At 47.4% G+C, this 20,323-nt stretch overlaps 1 protein-coding gene across 1 annotated transcript in view; it reads right to left on the minus strand.

Annotated features, from left to right (window-relative positions):
• Positions 1 to 20,323, minus strand: part of usp22 (ubiquitin specific peptidase 22) — a 30,159-nt gene that overhangs the window by 2,657 nt on the left and 7,179 nt on the right. The window contains exons 2-10 of the mRNA XM_038991204.1: positions 13,631 to 13,763; positions 10,559 to 10,672; positions 10,159 to 10,260; positions 6,277 to 6,443; positions 5,751 to 5,898; positions 3,440 to 3,545; positions 1,652 to 1,810; positions 1,251 to 1,377; positions 985 to 1,076 (exon numbers count right to left, since the gene is read on the minus strand). Coding sequence (XP_038847132.1) covers positions 985 to 1,076; positions 1,251 to 1,377; positions 1,652 to 1,810; positions 3,440 to 3,545; positions 5,751 to 5,898; positions 6,277 to 6,443; positions 10,159 to 10,260; positions 10,559 to 10,672; positions 13,631 to 13,763 — 1,148 coding nt within the window. The remainder of the gene's footprint in view (positions 1 to 984; positions 1,077 to 1,250; positions 1,378 to 1,651; positions 1,811 to 3,439; positions 3,546 to 5,750; positions 5,899 to 6,276; positions 6,444 to 10,158; positions 10,261 to 10,558; positions 10,673 to 13,630; positions 13,764 to 20,323) is intronic.

Here is a 20,323-nt window from a genome sequence, read left to right on the forward strand (position 1 = left end):
AGCAACGATGAACAAAGGCGGTCCTACTAAGCCATCCGCAGGCTTCACTCCAGGGATAGTTCATCAAAATGACAATCACATATTGGTTTTCCTTAACCCGTCTATGGACAAGAGGAGACGGCAATCCATGCTTTGGTTTAGTTTCCCTGTCACCGCGGCCACATGCTACCGCTAACAGTACCAGGAAAACTAAACCAAAGCATGGATTGCCGTCTCACCTTGTCCATAAACTGCTTACAGGGCGAGGAAACCAATGTGATTTTGTAATTTGGGTGAATGATCCCTTGAATATCGCACATGTAGATTACAATGAATCCTAAAGCACCCCTATTAAGCCGAGTTAGCTATGACATTAACACCTCAACCTGCCAGGCACGGTTTCCAACGAGGCCCCTGACTGACTGCCTGGTGTGACACTAACCCTAGAGATTACATTCCCACCTCCACACCAATATAACACATCTCTTTCATACACACCCACACATTCATTCAGTCAATTAACTGATGCAGTTCCAGGCATCGCTCTTCCTCTCTGGAGGAGAGCGATCTGAATCCATTTGAGTCCCCCTCAGCAGCAGGTGTTGTTTTGACATGCTGTGCATCAGGGGATGCGCACAGGGAGTTCTGCATTAATGTGTACACACACACACACACACCTGTGTTTGGCTAATTAAGTTAACACACCAATTAAACACACAGAAAATGGACGTGGTTGGTCAGACAGCGCATACACACACCTATTTAATTCTGACAGAGAAGGGCTGCATCTCAGTTGACTCAAGGGGCTTCCCTTCCTTGTCTCCTTTCCTTCGTTAGCACTGATTTGAGAATCGCAACGTGAAAGCTACATAGCAAGGAGACCATCAGAGGGCTGACTTTCACTTGGTGACTTCACCTGGCGAAAATATGAGGAAGTAACTTCAGACTACTGAGATGCAGCCCTCATCTTTTCCACGGTGGGCCTGGCTCATTGTTCAGACTGACCTGGAGGCCATGAAGGGAGTCATGTCCAGCTCTAAGGGGAAGGAGACGTATGTAGGGATCTTCCTCCGCAGCTTCGCTGAGTGTTCAAACCGCTGGAGAGGGGGAAAAGAGAGAAAGAGGAGAGAAAGAGGAGAGTGAAAAACATGAAAAAAGAGAGAGCGGGTAGAGACAACAGCGGTAGGACATGAGTTTGAAGTGGAAAAGGGAACTAAACCTGGAGCTCTCACTACCTTTTACACAAATACAGAGAAAACACACACACTGACTTTGAGGTGGAAACACGCCACAATGGGGAGCTTCTTCATGGTCAGCTGTTTGGTGGACTCCTGGTAACTATGGCAACCGCTACATTTGATCTTGGCGCTGCTCCCCAAGTGTTCTGGTCGGGTAAACCTGCAGAAGACGGGACCATGGTCAGAACACACTCCGGGTGTGTGTGTGTGTGTGTGTGTGTGTGTGTGTGTGAAAGAGATTGGTGGTGTCACCATTGATGTGGAGAGAGCTGGACAGCAGACTAGAGAGACAAACAGGAAGTGATATGGAAGTGAAGAATAGTAATGAGATACCGGAGTAGACAGTCAGAGTGGTGGCCTTTGATAGATGGAGAGAGGGATAGAGAAAGAGAGAAATAGAGAGGAAGAAACCGAGATAAAGGTATGAGTAGTACCTGCGAAGACAGTCTGTGAGCGTGGTGGCCCCGGAGAGGTGGCTCTCTCCGTTGAGTGTGCTGCCGTCCCCCCCGGGGCTGAGGGGCCAGAAGGGCGTGGACGACCCCGGCAGGTCCAAACTGATGTCCCAGAACGGGTCAATCGTCGTGGAAACACCGCTACAGGACGAGAGGGGAGGAGTCTGAGGGAATGGCACTGTAAGGTTTGGGCTTTGACAGATCTGAAGCTTATGGAACTTTCTTATGACCCCCACCATATAAGTAGTCACAACACTGACAATATTTGTTTGCATGTAAACTCAGCAAAAAAAAAAGAAATGTCCCCTTTTCAGGACTCTGTCTTTCAAAGATAATTCGTAAAAATCCAAATAACTTCACAGAAGGGTTTAAACACTGTTTCCCATGCTTGTTCAATGAACCATAAACAATTAATGAACATGCACCTGTGGAACGGTCGTTAAGACACTAACGGCTTACAGACGGTAGGCAATTAAGGTCACAGTTATGAAAACCTAGGACACTAAAGAGGCCTTTCTACTGACTCTGAAAAACACCAAAAGAAAGATGCCCAGGGTCCCTGCTCGTCTGCGTGAACGTGCCTTAGGAATGCTGCAAGGAGGCATGAGGACTACAGATGAGGCCAGGGCAATATATTGCAATGTCCGTACTGTGAGACGCCTAAGACAGCGCTACAGGGAGACAGGACGGACAGCTGATCGTCCTAGCAGTGTCAGACCACGTGTAACACCTGCACAGGATCGGTACATCCGAACATCGGTCTGGGGCGGTGTGTCACAGCATCATCGGACTGGGCTTGCTGTCATTGCTGGCAATCTAATCACTGTGCCTTACAGGGAAGACATCCTCCTCCCTCATGTGGTACCCATCCTGCAGGCTCATCCTGACATGACACTCCAGCATTACAATGCCACCAGCCATACTGCTCGTTCTGTGCGTGATTTCCTGCAAGACAGGAATGTCAGTGTTCTGCCATAGTCAGCGAAGAGCCCAGATCTCAATCCCAATGAGCACATCTGGGACCTGTTGGATCAGAGGGTGAGGGCTAGGGCCATTCCCCCCAGAAATGTCCAGGAACTTGCAGGTGCCTTGGTGGAAGAGTGGCATAACATCTCACAGCAAGAACTGGCAAATCTGGTGCAGTCCATGAGGAGGAGATGCACTGCCGTACTTAATGCAGCTGGTGGCCACACCAGATACTGACTGTTACTTTTGATTTTGACCCCCTTTTTGTTTTTTGTTCAGGGACACATTATTCAATTTCTGTTAGTAACATGTCTGTGGAACTTGTTCAGTTATTGTCTCAGTTGTTGAATCTTGTTATGTTCATACAAATATTTACGCGTTAAGTTTGCTGAAAATAAACGCAGTTGACAGTGAGAGGATGTTTCTTTTTTTGCTGAGTTTATGTATTCAAAATGTTGCACAAAAGGTTTCTAAATCAATGCATCAAACAAAGATTGTGCAATGCTCCAAGTGTCCACCAGGTGGGGATAGAACACTGTCAATCTACACTGTCCAGTAGGGGGCCTGCTACAGCAGAGGGAGTGAAACAGTGGGTGGTGTGTGTCTGTTCAAATCAGTCCCACTCTCCCTGACTCACTGCAGAGGAGAGGGGGTCAGACCAAGGCTGACACTGAGTGATGTAAAACATGATGCAACATGAGCACAGACAGAGAGACAGAGACACAGAGACAAAGTAAGGATGAAGCATAAATGTCACATAAAAGGAAAAAAACAAATGACACACACACACACACAGGAGCTTACTGGCAGACTTGACATGTGACGTCAGACTGCAGGCCTCCAGTGAAGATTTGGTCGATGATGCAGTTGCAGTTATTGGGGTTGTTAGCCTTCTTCCCGTTGTCATCTCCTTGGTGAGCACAGGGACACGGACACACGATTGAGAATCAAAGCATGTCGAACTACCATATCAACCCTCCCCTCCCCCTTACCACAATATCAGAGAGGGAACGAGAGAGAGAGAGGGATGGTGGAGGACGACACAGAGCCAAGCAAACACAATCAGCGCTTTTATGTAGAGTGTCTGTGTCAATTAGTAACCTCTCAGCTCATCTCATCCAGGCTGCCAGTCAGTCATTTGCATCTCATTTCATCCAGGCAGTTAGTTATCTGCCTCTCATCTCATCTCATCCAGGCCATCAGTTATCAGCCTGATCGGGGCAGTTAGCAGACCAGCACAGCCATTTCCCACACTCCCCTCCTCTGCAGTTCCTTGTCTCCCCCTCGCTCATATTCCTGCTTTTCCTCCCACCCGTTGACTGTGGCTGAAGTAGAGAGTGTGGGTGCCATTTGAGTAGAGCAGTCTGCTTTCTACAATCTGTGTGTGTGTGTGTGTAAATCTGTGTAATATATGCGTTTCTGTATATACAGTGTATTCAGAAAGTATTCAGACCACTTCCCTTTTTGTTTTTTACATTTTGTTACATTACTGCCTTAATCTAAAATAGACTAGTTATCCTCATCAATCAACACACAATACCCCATAATGACAAAGCAAAAACAGGTTTAGACATTTTTTGCAAATTTATAAAAAATATATAAATAAGATATTTCTGTTTTATAAGTATTCAGACCCTTTGCTATGAGACTCAAAATTGAGCTCAGGTGCATCCTGTTTCCATTGATCATCCTTGAGATGTTTCTACAATTTGATTGGAGTCCACCTGTGAAAAATTCAATTGATTGGACATGATTTGGAAAGGCGCACATCTGTCTATATAAAGTCCCACAGTTGACATGGCATGTCAGAGCAAAAACCAAGCCATTAGGTCAAAGGAATTGTCCGAAGAGCTCCGAGACAGGATTGTAGAGGCACAGATCTGGGGAAGGGTACAAAAAATGTCCGCAGCATTGAAGGTCCCCAAGAACACAGTGGCCTCCATCATTCTTAAATGGAAGAAGTTTGGAACCACCAAGACCAAGCACCCGATGGTCTCTGACAGAGCTCCAGAGTTCCTCTGTGGAAATGAGAGAACCTTCCAGAAGGACAACCATCTCGGCAGCAATCAGGCCTTCATGGTAGAGGGGCCAGACGGAAACAGCCCGTTTGGAGTTTGCCGAAAGGCACCTAAAGGACTCTGACCATGAGAAACAAGATTCTCTGGTCTGATGAAACCAAGATTGAACTCTTTGGCCTGAATGCCAACAGTCACGTCTGGAGGAAACCTGGCACCATCCCTACGGTGAAGCATGGTGGTAGCAACATTATGTTGTGGGGATGTTTTTCAGAGGCAGGGACTGGAAGACCAGTCAGGATCGAGGGAAAGATGAACGGAGCAAAGTACAGAGGGATCCTTGATGAAAACCTGCTTCAGAGCGCTCAGGACCAGAGTGGGGTGAATGTTTTTATTTTTTTAATTTCACCTTTATTTAACCAGGTCGGCCAGTTGAGAACAAGTTCTAATTTACAACTGCAACCTGGCCAAGATAAAGCAAAAGCAGTGCGACAAAAACAAAAACACAGAGTTACACATAAACAAAGGTTCACCTTCCAACAGGACAACAACCCTAAGTACACAGCCAATATGATGCAGGAGTGGCTTCGGGACAAGTCTCTGAATGTCCTTGAGTGGCCCAGCCAGACCCCGGACTTGAACCCGATCAAACATCTCTGAAGACACCTGAAAATAGCTGTGCAGTGACGCTCCCCGTCCAACCCGACAAAGCTTGAGAGGATCTGCAGAGAAGAATGGGAGGAACTCCCCAAATACAGGTGTGCCAAGGTTGTAGCGTCATACCCAAGAAGACTCGAGGCTGTAATCGCTACCAATAGGTGCTTCAACAAAGTACTGAGTAAAGAGTCTGAATACTAAAAAAAAAAAAACTAATAAATTTGCAAATATTTATAAAAACCTGTTTTTGCTTTGTCATTATGGGGTACTGTGTGTAGATTGATGAGAAATAAAATGTTATCCAATTTAACAAGGCTGTAAACGTAACAAAATGTGGAAAAAGTCAAGGGGTCTGAATACTTCCCGTATGCACAAGGTAGTTCTAAGGCTTATAATGTAGTGTGTATGTGTGTGTCTGTGCGTGCGTGTACTATGATGCAGACCTTTGCAGTGGCGGTGCAGCACATCCAGGGCAGCGATGAGGAACTCGTGGGCATCCTGCTGCTCGTAGCCCGCAAGGTGGCGAGCGTGAGTCCACACCAGGTGCAGCAGCCGGAAGGGAATGTGGGGCGAGCGGTGGCCCGAGTAGAACTGAGAGAGAGAGAGGGACGAAAAGGGAAACATTAGGAGAGGCAGAGGATGTGGAAAAGAGGGACAGATAAAAATGGAACAAGGAGGGGGATGAAGAGAGAAAGAAAGTAAAGGTGAATAAGAGAAATGAGAGAGAAAATAAGAGGGATGAGGGAGAAAATGAAGGTTGGAGAAGGGGCGGGATGAAACAGGCACTTAAACCATACTACGTTCTAAGTACGTCCACAATAATAGTTTTAGAGGGAGAAAAGAAAAGTGAAGATAGTTGGGCTGAGACGGATGAAGGTTAGACAGCTGTAGAGGTGGGCTGAGAGAGAAAGAGGTAGGAGAAAGGAGGCGTGTGAGACTGAAAGAGAAATATATTTTTTAAGCCCTTACCTCCTGAAAGAGCTGTGACATCTCACACACCAGACAGGAGTTGGACTGCATCTCACACTTGTGTCTGTCGGACAGGAAGAAGTCCCGCAGCAGGGGGGTGTGGGTGAGGGCCTGGACGATGCAGTTCATAAAACACGTGTTTCCCAGGTTGATCAGACCTCGAAGACCTGAGGGAGAGAGAGACAGAGAGAGCGCGAGACAGAGAGCGCGCGAGAGAGCGCGAGACAGAGAGCGCGCGAGAGAGCGCGAGACAGAGAGCGCGAGAGAGCGCGAGAGACGAGAGAGCGCGAGAGACGAGAGAGCGCGAGAGACAAGAGAGCGCGAGAGACAAGAGAGCGCGAGAGAGAGAGAGAGCGCGAGAGAGAGCGCGAGAGACGAGAGAGCGCGAGAGACGAGAGAGCGCGAGAGACAAGAGAGCGCGAGAGACAAGAGAGCGCGAGAGACAAGAGAGCGCGAGAGACAGCGCGAGAGAGAGAGCGCGAGAGAGAGAGAGAGCGCGAGAGAGAGAGAGAGAGCGCGAGAGAGAGAGAGAGAGAGAGAGAGAGAGAGAGAGAGAGAGAGAGAGAGAGAGCGCGCGCGCGCGCGCGCGCGCGCGCGAGAGAGAGAGAGAGCGCGAGAGAGAGAGAGAGAGAGCGCGAGCACGCGCGAGAGAGAGAGAGAGCGCGCGCGAGAGAGAGAGAGAGCGCGAGAGAGAGAGAGAGAGCGCGAGAGAGAGACAGAGAGCGCGAGAGAGAGACAGAGAGCGCGAGAGAGAGACAGAGAGCGCGAGAGAGAGACAGAGAGCGCGAGAGAGAGACAGAGAGCGCGAGAGAGAGACAGAGAGCGCGAGAGCAAGAGACAGAGAGCGCGAGAGCAAGAGACAGAGAGCGCGAGAGCAAGAGACAGACAGAAACAGACAGACAGAGAAAACACATCTTGAATATAATTTCCAGTGCCAAAAGCACCACAGTAAACGAGAACCAGTGGAGGCCACACTATCACAGATGGCCACAGTGGTCCCTAGAGGAAGGTTGGAGTGAACACAGCAGCCCCAAACTGGCAGGACAACAGGGTAAGAGACCCAGAGAGATGGGCGTCCCTGACAGGTGAGACCAGGCACACACGCCACACACGTTGGCCCTGACCAGCTGCTCCCTCTAGAAGTTTAGTTACAAGAAAAAGAGAGATGGAGGGAAAAGGAGGAGGGATGGAGAGGGAGAGACAAGAGTGAGGAGGTCGCTCCCTTCCGGACATGAAAACACCTCCCACAGTGCACCATTCTCTGTGTCTTTCCTAAGCGGGCAAGAGCGCATCTTGACAAAAAAATTATCACATTTGATATTTCTCACGAGAGAGAGAAAGAGAGAGAGAGAGAGACAGAGAGAGCGAGAGCACAGAGGGAACGCGAGTGGTTAGCGGCTAGCAGTAGCCTGCAGCGATGCCGTTTAACACCATTCATTCTCCATCTCTGAGCTGCTCCCTCGCTGTGTGGAGGGGTGAGAAAGAGAGGGATGCGAAACGAAGGTCATTTCCCCCCACTGTACCGCACTTCATAAACCCCTGATCAATAATAACATACTACTGAATATTTGTCTCCCTCTTGCACAGACACACACAGACAGAGGCTAAATGCCATGCTCTGAAGCCTGGACCTGCTCCAAGTCCTTGTTCCTGACCACCTGCTCACGTTACAACCCTGGGAGTTTAGTTAAGAGAGAAAACAGGGACGAGGAACGGAACGAGAGAGGGATTGAGGAGAAGACAAGCAGATCCAGTTGCGAGCACCTGTCAAGAGAGCGAGGAGGCTTCTGCCTTCTGGACATGAACACATTCCCCATCATGCACCATTCTCTGTGTGTCACCTAGGCTTCATTCAGGTTCAATGTACTTGGACTCAGCCACACACACACAGGCAGCTTGACAAAAACACATTTAGACTTGGTCTTTTTTCATCTCATCCAACCTCATTACGTTTAGCATAGAGCGAGAGGAGAGGGACAGCGAGCGGCTAGCAGTCGCCTGCAGGGACGCTGTTTAACACCATTGATTCTCCATCTCAGTGTGAGCAGAGCTGCTCCCTCGCTGTGTGGATGAGGGGTGAGAAAAGGAGGAGAGGAAGGTTTTATTTCCCCAATGGACAGCACTACAGAAATCCCTGATCGATAACATACTACTGATGAGTTCTGACTTCTGAACTTGAAATATGAAATCTCCTTGTTCATGGTACTTGAGGGACAGAGGAGAATACGGAACGTTCCCGTTATTGTTAGACATCAGTTATCCTGTGGAAAGGAGAAGGGCCACAGTCTGGCTTCAGTTGTTGGGCTGTAATTTGAACTACTTGCTACACCAGAAGTGAATGGTTATCTGTAGGAGGAATGTATATGATGGGGTCAATGAAGGTTGGATATGGATAGGGGCTTGGAATGTTACTGAGTAAGGGGAAAGGCAGTCGCATGGTTGTGGTCACTGATAAGGGTGGGGAGCTGTGGATTAGTGAGGAATGGGGGCAGAGGTCATGTCAGGTCACATTAAGGGAGAAGGAACAGTTTATTACCCGTATCACTTAACTTTCAGAAAAGGAGGAGACTTCACCTAAAGTGGGGTATACACACACACACACACACACACACACACACACACACACACACACACACACACACTTGTACTGGTGGGAACATGCCTGTCTGTTAAGCTGTCTGACCCATTGGGTGAATAAACTTGGTTTGAGCTTTTCCTTGTTGTCTGGTGTATTTAGTACCTAACACTACTGTGTATATTTCTCTCTTGCGCACACATTTTCAGACACACCCAACTGGAGTCCCTGCAATGAGATTCAGGAGAGACTGGGAGTTCTATCCACCCATGTGCTCCAGACACCCACAGTCTGCACTGCAGCTGCTGTCATCATACTGAACCTCATAGGGAATGAACTACACCCAGAAAGAGAGATGCAGACCAGGCTTGTGTTAGTCCCGGCCTCCTTCCTCTAACCCTTCAGTGTTTGCAGGTCTGGTGTGTTCAATATGGCAATGACACCACCAAGCCTTAGAACTTCCTTCTGCCATATCGCTTATCCCGTCATTGTGTTTCTTCATATTTGGAAACACAGAAATGGGAAAGCCCAGGGTAAGGAGCTAGGAGGAAAAGGGACCAGGGTAAGGAGCTAGGAGGAAAAGGGACCAGGGTAAGGAGCTAGGAGGAAAAGGGACCAGGGTAAGGAGCTAGGAGGAAAAGGGACCAGGGTAAGGAGCTAGGAGGAAAAGGGACCAGGGTAAGGAGCTAGGAGGAAAAGGGACCAGGGTAAGGAGCTAGGAGGAAAAGGGACCAGGGTAAGGAGCTAGGAGGAAAAGGGACCAGGGTAAGGAGCTAGGAGGAAAAGGGACCAGGGTAAGGAGCTAGGAGGAAAAGGGACCAGGGTAAGGAGCTAGGAGGAAAAGGGACCAGGGTAAGGAGCTAGGAGGAAAAGGGACCAGGGTAAGGAGCTAGGAGGAAAAGGGACCAGGGTAAGGAGCTAGGAGGAAAAGGGACCAGGGTAAGGAGCTAGGAGGAAAAGGGACCAGGGTAAGGAGCTAGGAGGAAAAGGGACCAGGGTAAGGAGCTAGGAGGAAAAGGGACCAGGGTAAGGAGCTAGGAGGAAAAGGGACCAGGGTAAGGAGCTAGGATGAAAAGGGACCAGGGTAAGGAGCTAGGATGAAAAGGGACCAGGGTAAGGAGCTAGGATGAAAAGGGACCAGGGTAAGGAGCTAGGATGAAAAGGGACCAGGGTAAGGAGCTAGGATGAAAAGGGACCAGGGTAAGGAGCTAGGATAAAGGGACCAGGGTAAGGAGCTAGGATAATGGGACCAGGCGCAAGACAACTCTTGCTATAGCCAGCCTCTGCAGCGCTGGAGGTGCCCTCACCGATGGTGCAGTTTGTTGTTATTTTCCGGCGCTTTGGATTGTGCCGCAGCAGTTCCAGCTCTCGCTTGGTGGGCTCCCACGTCGAATACTTCTCCCCTACACCTGACATTCAAACGACAGGAAAGAAAACAAAAATAAATAAACTTAAAATTTAACAAGCCAGGTAGCTTAACCATAAGCCTGAGAGGAAGTGAATAAGAAATATGGAAACATACATGGCCCAAGGCAGTGGAATCTCTATTAGTGAATACAGGTGTTTTACATAGTGCATGTACAACAAGAGGTGCATCAATGTACTACACTGTGGATCCCTAAAGATGTACCTACAGCTGAGGTGTCAGTGTGCTATGTTGCAAGCCAGAGGGCACTACTGAGGGGTTAAATAGGGGAAAGAACCTACCTTGCAACTTCCACGCTTTCCTTTGTTCCTCTTTGGCAATCTGTTCCATGTCTTTGTCGTATATGTAGTCTTGGCACACAAAGCAGTATATCCCGCCGTACAATAGATCTATAGCTGGAAGATAAAAAGAGAGACCGAGAGAGGAAGAAATTAGATGGGAGGAGGAAGGAACGAATAAGCTCAAGGCTATGTTGGCTAATTTGTAGCCCCCGGGTTAGCTGTTGAGAAAGGTGGGTATGCAGCTAGCTAGCAGCTACACCACTCTTGAACACATTCTATACCTCTGCAAGGCCAGCTTATGTGCTGACATCTTTACTGAGACACAGCCAGCGGGAGAGAAACAGACAAAAAACAGGTGAAAGCTACCTCTCTATCCCGTTACCTATCATATCCTCCTCACCTTTTAAGCAACTGCAGCGTCAATACCTGTTTGCAGTTCCCATGACAACCTGCCTCTTTCAATTGCCTGCTTGAGGCAGGTGTACATCGCGCGCGCGTGCGTGTGTGTGTGTGTGTGTGTGTGTGTAAATGGTCGGCCGCATGATTAACTACAGTATTAATGTGGATTAGATATAGTGTTGACTGGTGTGACTGAATGTATTGAAAATGTCAGGCTGGGCCCTGCAGGTATAGGTGAATTAGTACCAAGCTGATGCTGATAGCAAATACAAGAACATCAAGTCTGCCTGTAGATTCAATTCACACCAAAACAAATAAAAACTTTGTTCTACAGATGCAACATGCCGTGGATATTGCACCTAAGCCTATAATGCTGATATTGCCGTGAAAAGAGAACCTCCCTGCAGATTGTCACATCAACGACGGAGGCAACTCCCTAATCGAGCACAACAGAGAGAGTGAAACACTAGCCTTAGGCCTCAGATTGTATGACAGCCACGCTGTCAACGGCACGACAAGAACAGGAGAGAGAACGAAACAGAGTTGCGTAACAAGGTGAGACCAGGCTTATTGCTGGAGAGAAGACCAAAACGAAAATAAACCAATGGACCTTCAGGTAACCATGGGAACGCAGAAAAGGGAGGGGGAGAAAGAGAGAAGACAAACATAACATGAGGTAAATAGAAGAACAGATCAAATATCTGAAAGGAAGAACATTTAAGGAAAATGGAGTGAAAGGATCAAGAAGAGAAGGAATCGTTTTAATTTAATTCTGTAGTGTTTACGAAGACGTGTTAATTACCCTGCACGCTAGTCTGGTGAGATCTGTCCTTTTCTTCTGCTGCTGTAGCGTAAATCTATCTGCACGCTGGCACATTTTTATTCAGTAGCTAACCTAATTAACACACCAATTAATCTCCAGAGTGGCTGGGAGGGAGGGCGCGCACGGGCCTGGGCTAGGAGATAACACTGAACGGTCTGTGTTGCCAAGCACATAGGAAGCCTGCACTGCCACAACACTAACACCAGCCTATATCATCCCCCTAACAAGCATTAGTACATCTAAACATGGCACAATAACTTTTGTCCATTTATTCCCTATATTGGGAAGAGAAAAGCAATTGCTATACACACACTGTGGACAGTTTATTAGGTACACCACCCCGTTCACAAAAAGGGATCTCTCCTACAGACAGTCACGTGGCCGTGGCTTGCTATATAAAGCAGGCTGACAGGCATCGAGGCATTCAGTTACAGTCCCATTGACCGTTAGAATGGGCAAAACGAGAGACCTAAGTGAGCGAGCGTGGTATGATCATCGGTGCCAGCCACGCCAGATTCAGTATCTCAGAAACGGCCAACCGCCTGGGCATTTCACGCACGACAGTGTCTAGCGTTTACCGAGAATGGTGCGACAAACAAAACACATCCAGTCAGCGGCAGTCCTGTGGGTGAAAACAGGGGTCGAAGGAGAACGCCAAGAATCGTGCAAGCCAACAGGCGCAGGACAACAGTGGTGTGCAGAACAGCATCTCGGAACGAACAACTTGTCGATCCTTGTCGCGGATGGGCTATTGCTGCAGACTACCACACTGGGTCCCACTCCTAGCAGCTACAAACAAGAAGCGACTCCAATGTGCACGCAGTCATCAACACCGGACAATTGAGGAGTGGAAAAACATTGCCTGGTCCGACAAATCCCGGTTCCTGTTGCGTCTTGCTGATGGCCGAGTCAGGATTTGGCGTAAGCAGCATGAGTCCATGGACCCATCTTGACTGGTGTCAACAGTACAGACTGGTGGTGGTGGTGGTGTACCGCCGTCCAATCTGCAGAAACTGCATGATGTCATCACGTCAGCACCGGAGAATGCACCGGAGAATTCAGGCTGTTCTGGAGGCAAGGGGGCTGGCACTAGATTAGTGTACCTAATAAACTGGCCGGTGAGTGTATATCCTATCCTAGCTTCGAGCCGGAGGCCCATTACTTTGCGTTGCAGTGCAGTCGCACATTATTGAAAAAAGGAAGAGGACAAGGCCAATTAGACCCTGGTCTGCAATGCACTGACCTAGCTGCAGCAAATAACTCATTGGTGCCTAGAGTCTAGGTGGGACCAAATACACAGGTGACATTCAATAGCTCCTGGGGAATAGTCCTGGGGTGTTGCATTGTGTTGTGATTAATTACCGTCTCTCTGCTTTATGAAGCAGGCTGGGTGCTTCATTACCCTCCTCCACAACAGTAGAATTAGCTACTTATGTGAATAGAGGCGGCGGAGGGGCGGCCAAGGCCTACCTCGTTAAGCGGAGGGGGTAATTAGAGGTCTTTGATGTTTCGGGGGGAGACCTGGCAGTGGGCGGAGTGTTGTGGTGGTGCTGATCAGGTCTGATGTGTTGAATATGAATGTGTTAGGAGACTGAGGGAGTGGGCGGAGTGTTGTGGTGGTGCTGATGATGCTGATCAGGTCTGATGTGTTGAATATGAATGTGTTAGGAGACTGAGGCAGTGGAGCTGAGCAGATGTTCTATGGCCTCTCCTCTCGGAGGGCAGGGCTGAGATGATGGGACTCAGGCCGTGGTCCATAGGGGAGGAGCTACACTACAGCCACACAGCTCTTTGCTGTGACGTTCTCATAAGCAGGGTTGTGTCAGTTGTCGTGCTTGTGATCATCTTACCTAGATTGTGTCGTTTGTTTTTGGCGTGCTCGTGAATGTGTTTCTTGGTGAAGCAGCCGAAGAAGACGCAGGAGAGGCAGGAGTGGAGCCGGTTCAGGTGGGCGCCGCACATGTGACAGATACACGACTTGGCCTGCAGGGGGCGAGAGAGGGCCACAGGTTGAGGATCACTAACAGAGAAACCAAAAGCATCGTTATCATCCTAAACTCATGAAGAAGCTGGTAAGTCAATTAGACTGGATTCAGACAGTTTATAGTGACTATGGGCAGCCATCAACAAAATGCGGAGAAAATTGACATTGGTGAAAAGATCGTAAAGAACAAACAGGCTAGGTTGCACACCTGGCATCTCTGAGACGCAAAGGGATGGAGGGCTAATGATGAAACAACATATCCCTTTTTCATAGAGAGAGAAAGCCAGCGTGCCATTTTCAGCTGACATGTTTAGTTTCACTGTCCTTGCCTAATCTCTGCACCTTTGGCAGGGTGGAGAAGATTGACAACAGGGTTGCCAGATCAGCAGCTCCCACACCTGCCAAATCTGTCTTTTCCCATACCAATGGCATCGTCAGTCTGTAGATCACGAGTCCACTAGAGGAGTACCCATATGCGTGGTGGCTTCAATACAAGTGCCCCATGTCAGTCAGCCAGGGTTTATACACGTCATTGTCTGGAGCCTGCTCTTGAAATAGACCTAGAATCAGAGGTCACCAAACTTTTCTGAGCCGAGATCACTTGGAGTCAAAATGCAGGCCTAGATCTACCGCTCATATTTTTGTATTAAAAATAAAATAAAAAATGTAAACATGGACTTTAAAAAAGTAAGCCTATGCAACAACCTATTTAAAAGCTGTTCTGGAGCAATGAGGTTTGTGCAGTAGGCTATATGCCCAATACATTATCACTGTCTGTTGGCTATGCTTGAATTGCCCTGCCAATGTTGTTCTTCTCAAACCATTTTGAAATTCTATTTTTAAAAACTTTAGGTATATAATCAGACTGGTAATAGATCATTTGTGGTATTACTTGTGAGGCCCAGCTTAAATGAGCATAAATTGAAATCATTTGTTTTCTTTATTTTACTGGACTGATGGTGTCTGCATCTGACGGTCAGTCTCAGCGGAAGGAGAGCATCAGGGGGTCCACCTCTCAAAGTCAGACCGCACTTCAGCTCTCCCCCTCTGCTAATGCCCCGTACACATTGTGACATATTTCATTACGCCGTACACCATCTTCACGGAGGCTTTCCCCGCTACTGAATGGATAAATGTAGCAAAGATATTTATATTCACTAAACCAAGATAGTTCATCTGTGTCGTTTACAGTAGGAGCAAATTAACCATAGCGGGCAGAACAAGCAAGGCGCTGGACAAAGCCAAGCACAAGCTAGCGAGATCCTATTGGCGTGTTTTAGCAAGTATTTGCATATTTTCTCTGTGTAGTGCACATACTCAATTCAACCTTGCAGTACTAAACAACGTAATAAAAAAAAACTTTGGCAAAGTGTCAAATCTATCAAATTTAGTGCACTCGTAAACAAATTCTACACTGAACAAAAATAACACAACATACAACAATTTCAAAGACTTTACTGAGTTACAGTTCATAGAAGGAAATCAGTAAATCGAAATAAATTAATTAGGCCCTAATCTATGGATTTCACGACTGTGAATACAGATGTGTGTCTGTTGGTCACAGATTAAAAAAATAAATAATTAAGCTAGGAAAGTAGTGTGGATCAGAAAACCAGTCAGTATCTGGTGTGACCACTACTTGCCTCAAACAGCGCGACACATCTCCTTCGGATAGAGTTGATCAGGTTATTGATTGTGGCCTGTGGAATGTTGTTCCACTTCTCTTCAACGGCTGTGCAAAGTTGCTGGATATTGGCGGGAACTGGAACACGCTGTCGTACATGATCCAGAGCATCCCAAACATGCACAATGGGTGACATGTCTGGTGAGTATGCAGGCCATGGAAGAACTGGGACATTGTCAGCTTCCGGGAATTGTTTACAAATGCTTGCGACATTGGGCAGTGCATTATCATTCTGAAACGAGGTGATGGTGGCAGATGAATGGCACAATAATGGGCATCAGGATCTCGCCACGGTATCTCTGCGCCATCGATAAAATGCAATTGTGTTCGCTGTACGTAGCTTATGCCTTCCCATAACAACCCCATCGCTACCATGGGGCACTCTGTTCACAACATAAACATCAACAAACCGCTCACCCACACAATGCTGTCAACCATCTGCAGTTGAAACTGGGATTCATTCGTGAAGAGCACTCTTCTCCAATGTGCCAGTGGCCATTGAAGGTGATAATTTGCCCACTGAAGTCGGTTACGACGCCAAACTGCAGTCAGGTCAAGACCCTGGTGAGGACAACAAACACGGAGATGAGCTTCCTAGAGGCGGGTTGTGACAGTTTGTGCTGTCACAACAGCTTCATCAGTTGTCCGGGTGGCTACACGTTGTTCACGGTTGTGAGGCTGGTTGGATGTACTGCCAAAATTCTATAAAATCAATGCTGGAGGCGGCTTATGGTAGAGAAATTAACATTCAATTCTCTGGCAACAGCTCTGGTGGACATTCCTGCAGTCAGCATGTCAATTGCACGGTCCCTCAACTTGAGACATCTGTGGCATTGTGTTGTGTGACAAAACTGCACATTTTAAAGTGACCTTTTATTGTCCCCAGCACACGATGCACCTGTCTAATGATCATTCTGTTCAATCAGCTTCTTGATATGCCACACCTGTTAGGTGGGTGGATTTTCTTGGCAAAGGAGAAATGCTCACTAACAGGGATGTAAACAAATTTGGCACAAAATTTGAGAAGCTTTTTGCGCATATTGAACATTTCTGGGATCTTTTATTTTAGCTCATGAAAAATGAGATCAACACTACGTTGCGTTTATTAAAATTTATTTCAGTATCGTTTTGGGAAGAGGAAAATATATTGAGATCAGATGTTTCATCGATGACAAAATGAGCAGAAGTTCCATCTTCTCCCACTACCGGACTTCCTCCCACTACCATATTTGGGGGTGAGAAAATGTTCTAAAAACAGATGCTTCAGCTCGATAGCCCATATGGTGTGTCTGGTTTTCCCCCAGACACGTCAGTGTTTGTAACGCAAGATGGAGGAGAGCCTGTCTTTTGTCAGAGATCACATTTATTTTAGTAGATTGCAAAACATTCCTTTTCATTCATGACAGAAATATATTGTTTCAAGTTATAAAACATGCTTATTTTATTACTTTTTCCTCAACTTGTTTCTCTAACTTTATAGGGAGTCAAGCTAGCTTGCAGAGCAGCTAGCTAGCTAAAAGCTAGGCTAGGTTGAAGATACCGCTGTAGCTAGCGACCTCCAAGTAATAATTATCAATAACAAACGTCATTACCATCCCAATAAACTTAAATGGGAGACAGTCAATTTGCTTTACAGCCAATGTGTAGCCTATTATTTAACATTACCATTAAAATATGGTTGCTAGCTATCCCATATAAAGCCATCACCGAAAACTACAGTCATCTTCTTCTGTGGTTTGGCCACTTCCTGTTCTTTGATGGACTCTGGCTGGACTGAAGACAACGCAAAGTTTGGAAACATTCAAAGTATTTGAATTAAGTATCAACGCGGAAGCTGCAGACACGCTGACCTGAGCAATCCGACTGACTCACGGTAAGCCTATAGGTGGACTTGATTTACTCTGGGCACGATGACTATGCAGAGTTTACGCATGAATCGGCTCGAAATGGGAACACTTTGCCTACCAGGTGCAGGGCAGCTGAAATAAGTGCACCTATTGCCAAAAGCAGTAGACAGAAAAGAGTAGGAATGCAAGGCTTTATCGTTGTTTATTCTAGAAATGTTTCACAATCGACTAGGAATGCCGTGGAGAACGACGAGGCGATCGACCGTTTAGTAACCACTAACCTAGATTTTTGATCCCTTTTCTTCAGGCTGCCGTTCGGGTAACCTTACTGTCACGGTTTCTCTGCTGTACCATTTTGCACCCCATTTATGCAACGAGACCATGTCGCCGCGTTAAAGCTGTCCTGCCAGGGTGTCCCTAGCAGCACGCCACCTGAGTGAGCCGAGAGATCACAGGGACATCTTCACACCTTGACTATTGCCTCAGCCTCAAAAATCACACAACACAGTTGGTGAGCTGCAGTAAAAGCACAATCAGTGTGTGTGTGAGAAAAAAACAAGAAAAAAAACAAGACGAGAGCAGGGGGGAAAGGAGCGAAGAGGAGTGAGAGCGAGCGAAAGAAAGAGGGATGCCAAAGTCAATCCTGCCTGATCTAAGCAGAGCCTTGAGACTCAGCAGCTGATCTCCGCCAGACCAGAGAGGGAGACGAAGAGAGGGCGGGAGCAAAGTAGAGCGGGGGATGTAGAAAGAGAGGGCGGGAGCAAAGTAGAGCGGGGGATGTAGAAAGAGAGGGAGGGAGCAAAGTAGAGCGGGGGATGTAGAAAGAGAGGGCGGGAGCAAAGTAGAGCGGGGGATGTAGAAAGAGAGGGAGGGAGCAAAGTAGAGCGGGGGATGTAGAAAGAGAGGGAGGGAGCAAAGTAGAGCGGGGGATGTAGAAAGAGAGGGAGGGAGCAAAGTAGAGCGGGGGATGTAGAAAGAGAGGGCGGGAGCAAAGGGGAGCGGGGGATGTAGAAAGAGAGGGCGGGAGCAAAGGGGAGCGGGGGATGTAGAAAGAGAGGGCGGGAGCAAAGGGGAGCGGGGGATGTAGAAAGAGAGGGCGGGAGCAAAGGGGAGCGGGGGATGTAGAAAGAGAGGGCGGGAGCAAAGGGGAGTAAAAGCAGCAAGACGTGAGAGAGAGAGGTAGGACACAGAGGATGTGGAATCTGCAAAATGACTGGAAGAACAATGCATTCCTCCTCATTTTTTTGTTTGAGTAATATAATCCAGCCAAAGACATAGGATCAGGTTATCTCCATAAAACAGAGGAAATACACACACCCCTAGTCTGACACACACAGAGTACTGGGTGTTCTGCACTGCAGTACAGCTGCTCTCCCTCTCCCTCGGTCTGTCCCAGACTCACAGCTTGCCCTCACACATCCTTTGAGATTTCTCCTCCACTGTTCACTCCCCCTCTTCTTTTTTCCTTTCCGTCTGTTCCTCTCATCGTGCTCTTCACTTCAGCCATCTGCATTCCATTCTGTCCCTCTAACCATGTTCTCTTTTCTTGGGCTCCCGAGTGGCGCAGAAGTCTAAGGCACTGCATCTCAGTGCTTGAGGCGTCACAACAGACACCCTGGTTCGAATCCAGGCTGTATCACAACCAGCCGTGATTGGGAGTCCATTAGGGCGGCGCACAATTGGTACAGCATCGTCCGGGTTTGGCCGGTGTAGGCCGTCATTGTGAATAAGAATATGTTCTTAACTGACTTGCCTAGTTAAAAAGGTTAAATAAAAATGTCAAATAAATATTCACACACTCTTCTTCAGGAGAGAAATGCTGGTTAAAATGGCATGAGGAAGTCGTTAACTGCCTCTACATTTCTAATGGTTGGATTTTGGTTACTTTGAAGCAAGTTAAGACATTTCTCACTATTTGAAGTAAAACGTTCAGGTTTTAAACTATACAGCCTCAAGGTCACATGGTAAATTGGTGGCTGATAGCTTTCCTACCGTTGACTATAGCCTACGCACTCCAATGGCAGGCACGCTTTAATTACCAGTTGAGATTGAGAGGAGATTTTTTTTTTATCACCCTTCTTAAAAATCATGGCCATCAAAACAGCTAACAATTCTAAATGCAATCGTGTGCTCATTCTTGCACAATGACCGGGCTTATAAAAGCACGTTTCTCTTCCAGTACCAGCTTTATGAGGACCTGCTCTCGCACCGTCTGACAGGTGATGGGCCATTCCGCCCCTCAAAACAGGTTCTCTGTATGCTGTGCGTGTGTGATAAATAAGATGCATGACAAATAACGAGTACACACGTTATGCAAACTAACTACATAAAGCTAAAATGAACCTAGCCCGATAAACATGACCAGTCAAACGTATTTTAGGCAGTTATGATCTCTAACACAGACCCATAGAGATGTATAGAGGACACACTTGCCACTACACAGGAAAGCTCTATGGGCTTTGCTATCACAGAAGTGATCAATGGCAAAGATCAGTGGTGTGCCCTCTATACATTTTTATGGACAGCAGCTGTCATGGCATTTCTCTGCTAGCTCGAAAACTGAGGAAACCGGATCACGGAAACACTCACCCGGTAGAGATAGGATTCTGAAAGTAACGCACGCGTTGTTTGACAAAGCAACTGTAATATTAACCAATTTGAAAAAGAAAAGTGTACCACAATCAGCATTTTTCAACTGGTCGTTCAGCGCAGTACCGTTTCCGTCGATTTTCAAAGTTGCACACCGTACTGAACACAAACCCAGAGTATGGCGATATTGTCAACATCCTTTTCTGTTGGTGTTAATATCCTATAAGGAGGTGTATCCATCGCAGCGGTGCCCCCTGACCAGATCATCTAATAAAGACAGAGCAGCGTCCATGAACAAGACTGCTGCTGGCTCGCTATACACTGATTCATCACACACACACGATACAAACCCATTCATGATGAAGCGTTTTAGTTGTTTAACACACACACACACACCTAGAACCTGAGGGTGACTGTGGAAGAGGGTGACTGTGGAAGT

The sequence above is a fragment of the Salvelinus namaycush genome, chromosome 4, assembly GCF_016432855.1.
Source record: "Salvelinus namaycush isolate Seneca chromosome 4, SaNama_1.0, whole genome shotgun sequence".
Taxonomy (NCBI): Eukaryota; Metazoa; Chordata; class Actinopteri; order Salmoniformes; family Salmonidae; genus Salvelinus; species Salvelinus namaycush.